General features: G+C 54.3%; 1 protein-coding gene across 2 annotated transcripts; it reads right to left on the bottom strand.

Annotated features, from left to right (window-relative positions):
* Nucleotides 1–4,529: 4,529 nt before the first annotated feature.
* On the bottom strand, nucleotides 4,530–14,990 carry GATAD2B (GATA zinc finger domain containing 2B). Of its 2 annotated transcripts, none has more exons than XM_083167726.1 (6): nucleotides 14,792–14,990; nucleotides 12,534–12,846; nucleotides 12,254–12,456; nucleotides 7,511–7,612; nucleotides 7,318–7,432; nucleotides 4,530–7,240 (listed from the first exon to the last, which is right to left on the bottom strand). In XM_083167726.1, exons 1-6 carry the CDS (start codon nucleotides 14,915–14,917, stop codon nucleotides 7,107–7,109), a joined length of 993 nt encoding a protein of 330 aa, XP_083023852.1. In that variant the 5' UTR covers nucleotides 14,918–14,990; the 3' UTR covers nucleotides 4,530–7,106. The 2 variants fall into 2 exon arrangements, with proteins under 2 accessions (XP_083023852.1, XP_083023851.1); XM_083167725.1 differs by having other exon boundaries at nucleotides 12,534–12,849; nucleotides 14,792–14,989.
* Between the last annotated feature and the right edge of the window lie 359 nt (nucleotides 14,991–15,349).

The following is a 15,349-nucleotide window of genomic DNA, read 5'->3' as shown; positions in this document are numbered from 1 at the left end:
AGATACTGTGCCCAGTTCTGTATAGGTCACTGGTACGGCCTCATCTAGATACTGTGCACAGTTCTGTATAGGTCACTGGTGCGGCCTCATCTAGATACTGTGCCCGGTTCTGTATAGGTCACTGGTGCGGCCTCATCTAGATACTGTGCCCGGTTCTGTATAGGTCACTGGTGCGGCCTCATCTAGATACTGTGCCCAGTTCTGTATAGGTCACTGGTACAGCCTTATCTATATACTGTGCCCAGTTCTGTATAGGTCACTGGTGCGGCCTCATCTAGTTACTGTGCCCAGTTCTGTATAGGTCACTGGTGCGGCCTCATCTAGATACTGTGCCCAGTTCTGTATAGGTCACTGGTGCGGCCTCATCTAGATACTGTGCCCAGTTCTGTATAGGTCACTGGTGCGGCCTCATCTAGATGCTGTGCCCAGTTCTGTATAGGTCACTGGTGCGGCCTCACTTAGATACTGTGCCCAGTTCCGAGGTAAGTAGTCCTCAAAGGAAGGCATAGCCCGAATACAAAAAGACTGCACCCCCCTGTACCTGCATCCTAGCGATGCCAGTTACAGTTTTGTAAAACTATTTCTGAGTCTGAATCAGCCCCCAATTCGGCTACACCCCAATGCAATTACACGATATACGAAATTATTCCACACATCAGACATCAGCACAGCAAGAGAGAAAAATTGGAGAACTGCCGTTACAGGCTGGGAATTAAAATGACAGTTAGGAGCTGATTGGTTGATGTATTTCCTGCATAGTCACTAATGGATATCTGGGTGACAGGCGGCACTCACGGTTCTGGGTGACAGGCGGCACTCACGGTTCTGGGTGACAGGCGGCACTCACGGTTCTGGGTGACAGGCGGCACTCACGGTTCTGGGTGACAGGCGGCACTCACGGTTCTGGGTGACAGGCGGCACTCACGGTTCTGGGCGACAGGCGGCACTCACGGTTCTGGGCGACAGGGGTTGCATCCAGTTGCTGCAGTAAATCATCTTGTCACACAAGTTGCCTGCGGTTACTTATTCCTGAGTCAGAATCACGGCCAGAATCCAGGAGTGTGAAGCACTAGCTCCCCCTACTGGCCTATACAACACACAGCAGATACAGAGAGGACACAATGATGCACTAACTGTGCACCCAGCAACAGGAACATACTAATGCTGGCTACACACTACACAATAATATGGATTATTTAACAGGTCAGAACACTTACTATGCACACAGCTATGGGTAACAATGTAACTGTACACTCTGCTACAGGTAATGGCTGGCACACTTGTGTACACACGGTCCGATTTCCTTTCCGATGTGGACGATACAGTCAACATCGGATCGGCATCGGATCAACATCGGATGCAGATCGCAAGGGTTTTAGCCCTTGCGATCCCGATGCGCGTTCACATATCGGAAGCCAGAAAGTCATAGGCACTAATCCCAAAGAAGATAGGATCTTAAGGCACATCCGATTTGCATCCTATCTTGACTATATAGTGCAGATCTGCACTATATAGACAAGGCAGCCAAGACTTTCTGGCTTCCGATATGTGAACGCGCATCGGGAGCGCAAGGGTTAAAACCCTTGCGATCTGCATCCGATGCCGATCCGATGTTGACTATAACGTCAACATCGGAAAGGAAATCGGACTGTGTGTACACAGCATAAGTGTGCATTCAGCTACGGACAATACGCTAACTGAACACACAGCTACCTGCAATGGGTAACACTAACTGTGCACTCAGGTATGGGCAACTGGTGGCAGGCTAACCACACACACAACTACATGTAACAGATGGCACCCAAACCACATACACAACTACACGTAATAGGTGGCAGGCTAACCACACACACACAGCTACGTGTAACGGGTGGCGAACTAACCACACACAGAGCTACGTGTAACGGGTGGCACGCTAACCACACACACAGCTACACGTAACAGGTGGCACGCTAACCACACACACAGCTACGTGTAACGGGTGGCACGCTAACCACACACACAGCTACACGTAACAGGTGGCACGCTAACCACACACACAGCTACGGGTAAGGGGTGGCAAGCTAAACACACACACAGCTACGCGTAACAGGTGGCACGCTAACCACACACACAGCTACGGCCAATGGGTGGCAGGCTAACCACACACAGCTACGCGTAACAGGTGGCACGCTAACCACACACACAGCTACGGCCAACGGGTGGCAGGCTAACCACACACACAGCTATGCGTAACAGGTGGCACGCTACTCACACACACACAGCTACACGTAACAGGTGGCACGCTAACCACACACACAGCTACGTGTAACGGGTGGCGAACTAACCACACACACAGCTACGTGTAACGGGTGGCACGCTAACCACACACACAGCTACACGTAACAGGTGGCACGCTAACCACACACACAGATACACGGGTACACGTAACAGGTGGTACGCTAACCACACACACAGCTACGTGTAACGGGTGGAACGCTAACCACACACACAGCTACACGTAACAGGTGGCACGCTAACCACACACACAGATACACGTAACAGGTGGCACGCTAACCACACACACAGCTACACGTAACAGGTGGCACGCTAACCACACACACAGCTACGGGTAAGGGGTGGCAAGCTAAACACACACAGCTACGCGTAACAGGTGGCACGCTAACCACACACACAGCTACACGTAACAGGTGGCACGCTAACCACACACACAGCTACGTGTAACGGGTGGCGAACTAACCACACACACAGCTACGTGTAACTGGTGGCACGCTAACCACACACACAGCTACACGTAACAGGTGGCACGCTAACCACACACACAGCTACACATAACAGGTGGCACTCTAACCACACACACAGCTACACGTAACAGGTGGCACGCTAACCACACACAGCTACGGCCAACGGGTGGTACGCTAACCACACACACAGATACACGGGTACACGTAACAGGTGGTACGCTAACCACACACACAGCTACGTGTAACGGGTGGCGAACTAACCACACACACAGCTACGTGTAACGGGTGGCACACTAACCACACACACAGCTACACGTAACAGGTGGCACGCTAACCACACACACAGATACACGTAACAGGTGGCACGCTAACCACACACACAGCTACACGTAACAGGTGGCACGCTAACCACACACACAGCTACACGTAACAGGTGGCACGCTAACCACACACACACAGCTACGGGTAAGGGGTGGCAAGCTAAACACACACAGCTACGCGTAACAGGTGGCACGCTAACCACACACACAGCTACGGCCAACGGGTGGCACGCTAACCACACACACAGCTACATGTAACAGGTGGTACGCTAACCACACACACAGCTACATGTAACAGGTGGTACGCTAACCACACACACAGCTACGGCCAACAGGTGGCAGGCTAACCACACACAGCTACGCGTAACAGGTGGCACGCTAACCACACACACAGCTACACGTAACAGGTGGCACGCTAACCACACACACAGCTACACGTAACAGGTGGCACGCTAACCACACACACAGCTACACGTAACAGGTGGCACGCTAACCACACACAGCTACGGCCAACGGGTGGCACGCTAACCACACACACAGCTACACGTAACAGGTGGCACGCTAACCACACACACAGCTACATGTAACAGGTGGCACGCTAACCACACACACACACACACAGCTACGGCCCACGGGTGGAACGCTAACTACACACACAGCTATGGCCAACGGGTGGCACGCTAACCACACACACAGCTACACATAATGGGTGGCACGCTAACCATACACACACAGCTACGCTTAACGGGTGGCAGGCTAACCACACACAGCTACGCGTAACGGGTGGCATGCTAACCAGACACAGCTACGTGTAATGGGTGGCAAACTAACCACACACAGCTACGGGTAACGGTGGCACGCTAACCACACACACACTACTCTACGCATGACACACTGTGCACACAGCTACACACGTCCCCTTACAGCAGCAATGCTACAATGTAAGAGGAAATATTACTAGGCACTTCATACAGCAGGACATGACCTCCACCGGTCACGCAGCATCGTCCATTGTTGTGGTCAGGTGCCATAACCGCCTGGGAATAGGGACATTCATGTACACTACACTCATCCAGAGCCCCCCTGGGGCAGCATACGGACACCGGTAACCTAGGAGCACCGGCTTCCGTCAACCACAGAATCCCAGTCACTTTCTCCTCAGATAAACATGAAGGTAAAGGGAATAGCAAATGCCATCATTATAGAATACAGTCCCAACTCAGAGACGGACACCTGGAGCTGAAACCTAATCAGAGTCAGGAACTCATCTGGACCCAGGTCATAAAGCTGAGACTGCAGCCAGTTAACCTGCTGTGACATCACCGGATCCACCTCCATTCACTTGATATGCAGTGCTTTAATTTTCATGTATTTCAGCAGCATTCAGCTTCTGTGTTGGGAGAACACCTCGCAAAGTCGTCCCCCCCCCCATCACACACACCTGGACAAACTCCACAGCCCAATAAAAAGTTATAAACCGTTCTTTTCTTTATTAAACGAAGCTTGCAAGTGATAAAGTGATATTACAAAGGGTTTTGTTTTTGTCTTTTTTTTTTTTACTGTTTTAATCTTCGCCAAAAAAAAAAAAAAAAAAAAGAATGAAATTTACGGCATATTTTTTTCCTCTCCTGTAGAAGGTCAGTCTCAGTTGGGACGGGGGACGGGGGGGGGGTTGTCTGGAAGGAGAGAACATGGCTTGCAGCCTCCAAAAGTTAAATTGCAAAAACACAATACAGAAACTGGGGCAGGAGGGGTGCGGGTGGGGGGGGGAAGAGACCTCTACAGTGCAAAAGACAGTGTTCACCCCCCCAACCCTACTCCACCCCCTCCCCAGGTGGTAAAACAAGCCTAGATGGGTTTATCAGCTGCAGTATCACTCCCATCATCTTTTGTTATTCATCTAGGATGATGAAGACGACTTATGCGTAGAAAGACGCTGATCCTTCTTTACAATCCATTAAATGGACAAATTTATTTATCAAATAAACCATAGAGAGAGAAAAAGGGAGACTGACAATGGGCGCTTAATGGAGGCGGCGCTGAGCGCACACTGCCCTCCACATATGCATGGCGAGTACACAGACTATACACACTGACATACGCCTCACACCACCAACCTCGGGGCTCTTGTGTGTCCATCTGACCATTTCTGTTTTATACATAATATACAACATTTTATGTCTTTTTTTTATTTATTTTTTTTCCCATATTTAAACTTGTCCAGAAATAGCTTTTTATACACGGAGAAATAACGGGGTGGGTGCATCAAACCCCAAAATAACAACAACCTCTTTCTTTGCATTTTTTTTTTCTTATAAAGAACTGAAAATCTAAACAAGGGATGGTAACAGAACGTCATTGCATAAGGGGGGGGGGGGGGGGGACGCGCGCAGGAGCTGGAGGGGTGGGGGTGAGAGACTCCGCTACACACTCTTGCAACTTGCAGGAGAAATTGGACACCGCTCAGGGCAGAGATTAAAAAAACTAAGCAACCTCCAAAATCTCAGCGGCTGTCAAACTACATCACCCATCAGTTAGCTGCCTGTTTGGTGAGAGTTGTAGTTTTGCAAGAACTGTTGCTTTACAAGTAGGAGGAACGGAGTACAAAACAGGGTGCAAGAAGGGGAGCTTAAAAGACTGATTATTATCATCTAGTGCGCCCAATTGCTGTGCATCCTCCGCTGTGATCAGGCGGCGGGGCTGCCCCCTAGGAATCCTTCACACGCCCCCGCGGATAACAGAAGACGAAGGATGCTCGCTCAGCAATGCAGCACCAACAGCAGCCCACTTACCGCTTGCAATCTACATACCCCTGTAACAGCCACATTTGTTCTTATTACAGCAGATTGCCGGGAAGTAAAGGGACCGATGTCAGGAGGGCTGGTGCAGGGGGTCAGGGTGGTACCTGTAGTGCTTTCCCACCCCCACACTCCATACAATAAGACAATATTCCTAAGCAGGTTGTGTTACGGTAACACTGATGACCTCACAGTGCGCCACTGTCACCTTGTAGTAGAACGTCACTTTGCAGAAATCGTCCAGCGGTGAAAGGTTTTAAAAGGGTTTAAGTGCTTTTAGGACAAACTCGGTCCGCCTTGTTAATACAACTGGGGCAATTTTATACTGTGCATTTCCCCGAAGCACAGTAAACACAAAAGATGGCACTCCGGTATGGTTGAGAAAGGGGGGGGGGGCTTCATTGTAACAGAGAGGTTCCCCGGGACCCCTCATAGCTCAGCCGCAACAGCTGCCAAACACTGCTTGTAAGAAAGGTGAGTAAACATCATCTCCATGTGGGGGGGTGGCCTGCGGCACACGTGGGGTCCTCCTTTGGGGTAACCAAACGCTGCCGCCAACTCAAGTCATAGCTCATGTTATAATCCGCTGATGCATGGAAGCTGCTGACTCTTCTTCAGGACCCTGCCAGAGATGGCGCTAGCAACCAGCAGCTGGCCAGCGTCACGCCACGCAATAGTGCAAATACGTCCTACAACGCCACTCCGTACGGGTTTCCCTCTGGCAGGTGGCAGCTTCTCATTAGCAGGGTGACCACAGAAGGCTTGGGAGGAAAAATATTAAGGATCCTCTTCCGTTTAACGGAAAGTAATACTCTGCACTGCAGAGCGTCTGGAAAATACGGTGACTGAATGTCCCGATTGGCCATCCCCTGATCCCCCCACAATTCAGCCTAATCACAGCCCGCTCCAGGGCACCCCAACGTCTGGTGGGCAAAACCACTGGCAGAGTGCCACCAGTCAAGGTGGCTACCGAGGGGGCATGTTCCTGGCAGTCTCACATAAAGCCTTTTAGGGATGGTCAAAGATCTCCGGCAGGTCCCAGGTCAGCCCTCGTCTCGTAACGTCCATCGCGTTATATTACGTATGTGGCACCAGCAAAAGAAATGTATAAAAAAAATGTAAAAGGAAACCAAAGCCAGTCTGAGGGGGCAAAGCACAAACACAGAACCTTTATAAGCTGCTCTTGGGAAGGGGGAAGGGGGGGACTGGCCGATACCAGGCCACAATGTCCGCCAGTTTGTCTGCTATTTCTGCCCACTAATGGACTGCGATATGGAACGTGGAGGGATCATATCGAGGAGGTACTCCCGCTGCCGGTCTGCCAGGCTGGTGGCTTTGTGACCTCCCATCCCGGCGTTCAGATACGCTATATTGACACCTAGGAGACAGAGATGACAGTGAGATGGATGAAGACGGAGCCATGGCGGAGACACCTAGTGGATCAGACTTCCTTACCTGGCATGCCAAGCAGGCTCCCGGCCACAGGAAGCTGCGGTGCCTGGGCAAAATTGGACAACATGGAGCGTGCGGTGGGAATCCCTCTCTGCAGAGTATTCTGTGGCTGTGTGGCCTGGAAGGAAGGAGGAAGAAGTCAGCGGCCCCGCCTACTCAATGGTTCAGGCTTCGGCCCTAGTCTCCTGCACCCTACCTGTCGCATCGAGTGATGCCTCATTATGGTGTCCTGCTTGCTGACTGCAGAAGCGTTGCCTGGGGATAGCGACGCCTGGTGCTGTAACCTCTGCTCAATCTCCTGCAGGATGGAAGGGAAAGCAGAGCTAAGAATCGGGAGAGAAACCAGGCCATGGCATGGCGGAGGAGAGGAGTAGTGATACCATGACATAGGGAGAGCGCACACACAGGGGAGTAGTGATACCATGACATAGGGTGGGCCCACACAGGGGAGTAGTGATACCATGACATAGGGAGGGCCCACAGAGGGGAGTAGTGATACCATGACATAGGGTGGGCCCACACAGGGGAGTAGTGATACCATGACATAGGGTGGGCCCACAGAGGGGAGTAGTGATACCATGACATAGGATGGGCCCACAGAGGGGAGTAGTGATACCATGACATAGGGTGGGCCCACAGAGGGGAGTAGTGATACCATGACATAGGGTGGGCCCACACAGGGGAGTAGTGATACCATGACATAGGGTGGGCCCACACAGGGGAGTAGTGATACCATGACATAGGGTGGGCCCACAGAGGGGAGTAGTGATACCATGACATAGGGAGGGCCCACACAGGGAAGTAGTGATACCATGACATAGGGAGGGCCCACACAGGGGAGTAGGGATACCATGACATAGGGAGGGCGCACACACAGGGGAGTAGTGATACCATGACATAGGGAGGGCCCACAGAGGGGAGTAGTGATACCATGACATAGGGAGGGCGCACACACAGGGGAGTAGTGATACCATGACATAGGGAGGGCCGACAGAGGGGAGTAGTGATACCATGACATAGGGTGGGCCCACAGAGGGGAGTAGTGATACCATGACATAGGGAGGGCCCACAGAGGGGAGTAGTGATACCATGACATAGGGAGGGCCCACACAGGGGAGTAGTGATACCATGACATAGGGTGGGCCCACAGAGGGGAGTAGTGATACCATGACATAGGGTGGGCCCACACAGGGGAGTAGTGATACCATGACATAGGGTGGGCCCACAGAGGGGAGTAGTGATACCATGACATAGGGAGGGCCCACACAGGGGAGTAGTGATACCATGACATAGGGTGGGCCCACAGAGGGGAGTAGTGATACCATGACATAGGGTGGGCCCACACACAGGGGAGTAGTGATACCATGACATAGGGTGGGCCCACAGAGGGGAGTAGTGATACCATGACATAGGGTGGCCCCACACAGGGGAGTAGTGATACTATGACATAGGGTGGGCCCACAGAGGGGAGTAGTGATACCATGACATAGGGTGGGCCCACACACAGGGGAGTAGTGATACCATGACATAGGGAGGGCCCACACACAGGGGAGTAGTGATACCATGACATAGGGAGGGTGCACACAGGGGAGTAGTGATACCATGACATAGGGAGGGCCCACACACAGGGGAGTAGTGATACCATGACATAGAGAGGGCGCACACAGGGGAGTAGTGATACCATGACATAGGGTGGCCCCACACAGGGGAGTAGTGATACCATGACATAGGGAGGGTGCACACAGGGGAGTAGTGATACCATGACATAGGGTGGCCCCACACAGGGGAGTAGTGATACCATGACATAGGGAGGGTGCACACAGGGGAGTAGTGATACCATGACATAGGGTGGCCCCACACAGGGGAGTAGTGATACCATGACATAGGGAGGGTGCACACAGGGGAGTAGTGATACCATGACATAGGGTGGCCCCACACAGGGGAGTAGTGATACCATGACATAGGGAGAGTGCACACAGGAGGAGCAAGGCCACGCTGAAAGACACACAGAGGAAAAGCAAGGCAACAGGGAGGACACGCATACAGGAGGAGCAAGGCCACGGAGAGGACACGCATACAGGAGGAGCAAGGCAACGGGAGGACACGCATACAGGAGGAGCAAGGCCACGGAGAGGACACGCATACAGGAGGAGCAAGGCCACAGAGAGGACACGCATACAGGAGGAGCAAGGCAACGGAGAGGACACGCATACAGGAGGAGCAAGGCAACGCGGAGCACACGCATACAGGAGGAGCAAGGCAACGGAGAGGACACGCATACAGGAGGAGCAAGGCAACGGGAGGACACGCATACAGGAGGAGCAAGGCCACGGAGAGGACACGCATACAGGAGGAGCAAGGCCACAGAGAGGACACGCATACAGGAGGAGCAAGGCAACGGAGAGGACACGCATACAGGAGGAGCAAGGCAACGCGGAGCACACGCATACAGGAGGAGCAAGGCCACAGAGAGGACACGCATACAGGAGGAGCAAGGCAACGGAGAGGACACGCATACAGGAGGAGCAAGGCAACGCGGAGGACACGCATACAGGAGGAGCAAGGCAACGCGGAGGACACGCATACAGGAGGAGCAAGGCTACAGAGAGGACACGCTTACAGGAGAAGCAAGGCAACGGGGAGGACACGCATACAGGTGGAGCAAGGCAACGCGGAGGACACGCATACAGGAGGAGCAAGGCAACGGGGAGGACAGGCATACAGGAGGAGCAAGGCAACGGGGAGGACACGCATACAGGAGGAGCAAGGCAACGGGGAGGACACGCATACAGGAGGAGCAAGGCAACGGGGAGGACACGCATACAGGAGGAGCAAGGCAACGGGGAGGACACGCATACAGGAGGAGCAAGGCAACGGGGAGGACACGCATACAGGAGGAGCAAGGCAACGGGGAGGACACGCATACAGGAGGAGCAAGGCAACGGGGAGGACACGCATACCGGAGGAGCAAGGCAACGGGGAGGACACGCATACAGGAGGAGCAAGGCAACGGGGAGGACACGCATACAGGAGGAGCAAGGCAACGGGGAGGACACGCTTACAGGAGGAGCAAGGCCACAGAGAGGACACGCATACAGGAGGAGCAAGGCAACGGGGAGGACACGCATACAGGAGGAGCAAGGCAACGGGGAGGACACGCATACAGGAGGAGCAAGGCCACAGAGAGGACACGCATACAGGAGGAGCAAGGCAACGGAGAGGACACGCATACAGGAGGAGCAAGGCAACGGAGAGGACACGCATACAGGAGGAGCAAGGCAACGGAGAGGACACGCATACAGGAGGAGCAAGGCAACGGGGAGGACACGCATACAGGAGGAGCAAGGCAACGCGGAGGACACGCATACAGGAGGAGCAAGGCAACGCGGAGGACACGCATACAGGAGGAGCAAGGCAACGCGGAGCACACGCATACAGGAGGAGCAAGGCAACGGGGAGGACACGCATACAGGAGGAGCAAGGCAACGGGGAGGACACGCATACAGGAGGAGCAAGGCAACGGGGAGGACACGCATACAGGAGGAGCAAGGCAACGGAGAAGACACGCATACAGGAGTAGCAAGGCAACGCGGAGGCAATGCATACAGGAGGAGCAAGGCAACGGGGAGGACACGCATACAGGAGGAGCAAGGCAACGGAGAGGACACGCATACAGGAGGAGCAAGGTAACGGGGAGGACACGCATACAGGAGGAGCAAGGCAACGCGGAGGCAACGCATACAGGAGGAGCAAGGCAACGGGGAGGACACGCATACAGGAGGAGCAAGGCAACGGAGAGGACACGCATACAGGAGGAGCAAGGCAACGGGGGGGGGGGGACACGCATACAGGAGGAGCAAGGCAACGGGGAGGACACGCATACAGGAGGAGCAAGGCAACGGAGAGGAAACGCATACAGGAGGAGCAAGGCAACGCGGAGCACACGCATACAGGAGGAGCAAGGCAACGGAGAGGACACGCATACAGGAGGAGCAAGGTAATGGGGAGGACACGCATACAGGAGGAGCAAGGCAACGCGGAGGCAACGCATACAGGAGGAGCAAGGCAACGGGGAGGACACGCATACAGGAGGAGCAAGGCAACGGAGAGGACACGCATACAGGAGGAGCAAGGCAACGGGGGGGGGGGACACGCATACAGGAGGAGCAAGGCAACGGGGAGGACACGCATACAGGAGGAGCAAGGCAACGGAGAGGACACGCATACAGGAGGAGCAAGGCAACGCGGAGCACACGCATACAGGAGGAGCAAGGCAACGGAGAGGACACGCATACAGGAGGAGCAAGGTAACGGGGAGGACACGCATACAGGAGGAGCAAGGCAACGCGGAGGCAACGCATACAGGAGGAGCAAGGCAACGGGGAGGACACGCATACAGGAGGAGCAAGGCAACGGGGAGGACACGCATACAGGAGGAGCAAGGCAACGGGGAGGACACGCATACAGGAGGAGCAAGGCAACGGGGAGGACACGCATACAGGAGGAGCAAGGCAACGGAGAGGACACGCATACAGGAGGAGCAAGGCAACGCGGAGCACACGCATACAGGAGGAGCAAGGCAACGCGGAGGCAACGCATACAGGAGGAGCAAGGCAACGGGGAGGACACGCATACAGGAGGAGCAAGGCAACGGGGAGGACACGCATACAGGAGGAGCAAGGCAACGCGGAGGACACGCATACAGGAGGAGCAAGGCAACGGGGAGGACACGCATACAGAAGGAACAAGTACATGTTAGAGCACTCAGGAGGCTGCACACAGGGGAGGAGAGATGCCAGAAAGGCTATACAGCGGAGGAATGAGGCTTTGGGAGGGAATATATATATATATCCATACGCAGGACAGCATCTCTGTGACCGTCCTGCCCGATACAGTGCCATACGCCACACCCTCCCCACTTCCCGTTCACCACACCCACCTGCTCTTGCTGCAAGGCTTTAACAAATGCGTTTTTAAGCCGGTTTGTGTGCTCCGCCTTCAGCGCCTTCTTCTGGTTGGACGTCATGCATTGCTCGCACAGGATCTTCCCGCTCTTCTCCTGCTTCCAGTGGGGGGTGAAGTCCGTGCGACACTGGGCGCAGGTGAAGGGGTCGATGTGCAGGAGTGAGGCGCAGCCCTTCCCTGTGGGAGAGAAACGGGTGAGAACACACAGGGCATCAGCCGCTCTGGCCGCAGAACCTTGCGCCTCTGGACCTTACCCTGGCTGTCTATTACACTCTGCACCACTTCCTCCAGCCCCACCATGTAGATGAACTCGCTGTTGGCCGCACTGGGCAGGAAATGGAGCAGCGGAGCGGGGGGCTTCGGCGGGGGGATCTCCAGCAGCGTCTTCTCCAGCTGTTTCCGCAGGGCGAGTTTAGCAGCCGCTTGGGAGCTGACGGGATCCGCCATGGAACTGGGGCTGGGCAGTGGGGAAGACACTCTGTTCACAGAACTTGCCTGCATATGAGAGCCCAGGTTCATATACATGGCGGATGAGGAGGTGCGCTGGCAGGGGACTGAGGAGCTGGACTGCTGCGGAAACCAGAGGCAAAGTGTTATCAGGACACAGAGTGGTTGAGGGTACAGGAGGTGTCACTACTGTATGGGGAGGAGGGTACAGGAGGTGTCACTACTGTACGGGGGGGAGGGTACAGGAGGTGTCACTACTGTACAGGGGGGAGGGTACAGGAGGTGTCACTACTGTACGGGGGGGAGGGTACAGGAGGTGTCACTACTGTACAGGGGGGAGGGTACAGGAGGTGTCACTACTGTACAGGGGGGAGGGTACAGGAGGTGTCGCTACTGTACAGGGGGGAGGGTACAGGAGGTGTCGCTACTGTACAGGGGGGAGGGTACAGGAGGTGTCACTACTGTACAGGGGGGAGGGTACAGGAGGTGTCGCTACTGTACAGGGGGGAGGGTACAGGAGGTGTCGCTACTGTACGAGGGGGAGGGTACAGGAGGTGTCGCTACTGTACGAGGGGGAGGGTACAGGAGGTGTCGCTACTGTACGAGGGGGAGGGTACAGGAGGTGTCGCTACTGTACGAGGGGGAGGGTACAGGAGGTGTCGCTACTGTACGGGGGGGAGGGTACAAGAGGTGTCGCTACTGTACGGGGGGAGGGTACAGGAGGTGTCACTACTGTACGGGGGGAGGGTACAGGAGGTGTCACTACTGTACGGGGGGAGGGTACAGGAGGTGTCACTACTGTACGGGGGGAGGGTACAGGAGGTGTCACTACTTACAGGGGGGTGTCACTACTGTAAGGGGGGGAGGGTACAGGAGGTGTCACTACTGTACAGGGGGGTGTCACTACTGTACAGGGGGGTGTCACTACTGTACAGGGGGGTGTCACTACTGTACAGGGGGGTGTCACTACTGTACAGGGGGGTGTCACTACTGTACAGGGGGGTGTCACTACTGGAGGGGGCAAGGGTAGAGTGAGTGAGGGTCATTACTGGAGGGGGCAATGGTAGAGTGGGTGAGGGTACAGGGGTGTCACTACTGGACGGGAGGAGGGTACAGGGGGTGTCACTACTGGAGGGGGCAAGGTTTGATTGGGTGAGGGTACAGGGGGTATTATTACTGGATGGGATTAGGGTACAGCGGGTGTCACTGCTGGGCGGGAGGAGGGCAGAGAAGTTGTCACTGCTGGGTGGGGTTAGGGTAAAGCAGGAGTCACTGCTGGGTGGGAGAAGGGTAGAGAGGGGGTCACTGCTAGGTGGGAGGAGGGTAGAGAGGGGGTCACGGTACAGCAGGAGTCACTGCCTGGTGGGAGGAAAGTAGAGAGGGTGCCACTACTGGGCGGGGTTAGCATACAGCAGGAGTCACTGCTGGGTGGGGTTAGGGTACAGCATGAGTCACTGCTGGGTGGGAGGAGGGTAGAGAGGGTGCCACTGCTGGGTGGGGTCAGGGTACAGCATGACTCACTGCTGGGTGGGAGGAGGGTAGAGAGGGTGCCACTGCTGGGTGGGGTCAGGGTACAGCATGACTCACTGCTGGGTGGGAGGAGGGTAGAGAGGGTGCCACTGCTGGGTGGGGTGAGGGTACAGCAGGAGTCACTGCTGGGTGGGGTTAGGGTACAGCAGGAGTCACTGCTGGGTGGGGTGAGGGTACAGCAGGAGTCACTGCTGGGTGGGGTGAGGGTACAGCAGGAGTACTGCTGGGTGGGAGGAGGGTAGAGAGGGTGCCACTGCTGGGTGGGGTCAGGGTACAGCATGACTGACTGCTGGGTGGGAGGAGGGTAGAGAGGGGGTCACTGCTGGGCGGGGTGAGGATATAGCCGGTGTCACTGCTGTGTGGGAGGAGGGTACAGCTGGTGTCATTGCTGGGCGGGAGGAGGGGTACAGCTGGAGTAGAGTGAGGGTAGAGACAGGGTGATGGTACAGTGGTGTCACTAGAGGGTAGATGTGTAGCGAGTGCTTGCAGTGGTGACCGGCATTTACCAGCTGTGAGCGAGCATGCTCGGTATTACCTGTGGGTAGCTGAGGGCCTGGGTCATGCCTGGCGTGCTGTTGCGGATCAGGCTGGCTTTAGGTGGCACACACTGCCCTTGCATCTGGGTTGGATTGGGGGCAATGACTCTCTGTGACATCATCATGTGGGGGAGGGGAGCATTGGAGGATGATCGGATGACGCTGTGAGTCTAAGGAAAGTAAGACACGGATTAGGAGTCATAGTATCACACATAGTAACATAGTATCATACATAGTAATATTGAAACATAGATAGTAACAAACATAGTAACACACATAGTAACATAGTATCATACATAGTAATATAGAAACATAGATAGTAACAAACATAGTAACACACATAGTAACATAGTATCACACATAGTAACAAACATAGTAACATAGTATCATACATAGTAACATAGTATCATACATAGTAATATAGAAACATAGATAGTAACAAACATAGTAACATACATAGCAACGAACATAGTAACATAGTATCATACACAGTAATATAGAAACATAGATAGTAACAAACATAGTATCACACATAGTAACATAGTATCACACATAGT

Source organism: Crinia signifera, chromosome 12 (assembly GCF_055691185.1).
Source record: "Crinia signifera chromosome 12, ASM5569118v1, whole genome shotgun sequence".
Classification (NCBI taxonomy): domain Eukaryota; kingdom Metazoa; phylum Chordata; class Amphibia; order Anura; family Myobatrachidae; genus Crinia; species Crinia signifera.
Note: the sequence above shows the minus strand (reverse complement) of the source record. Positions and strands in the feature narration are given on the sequence as shown.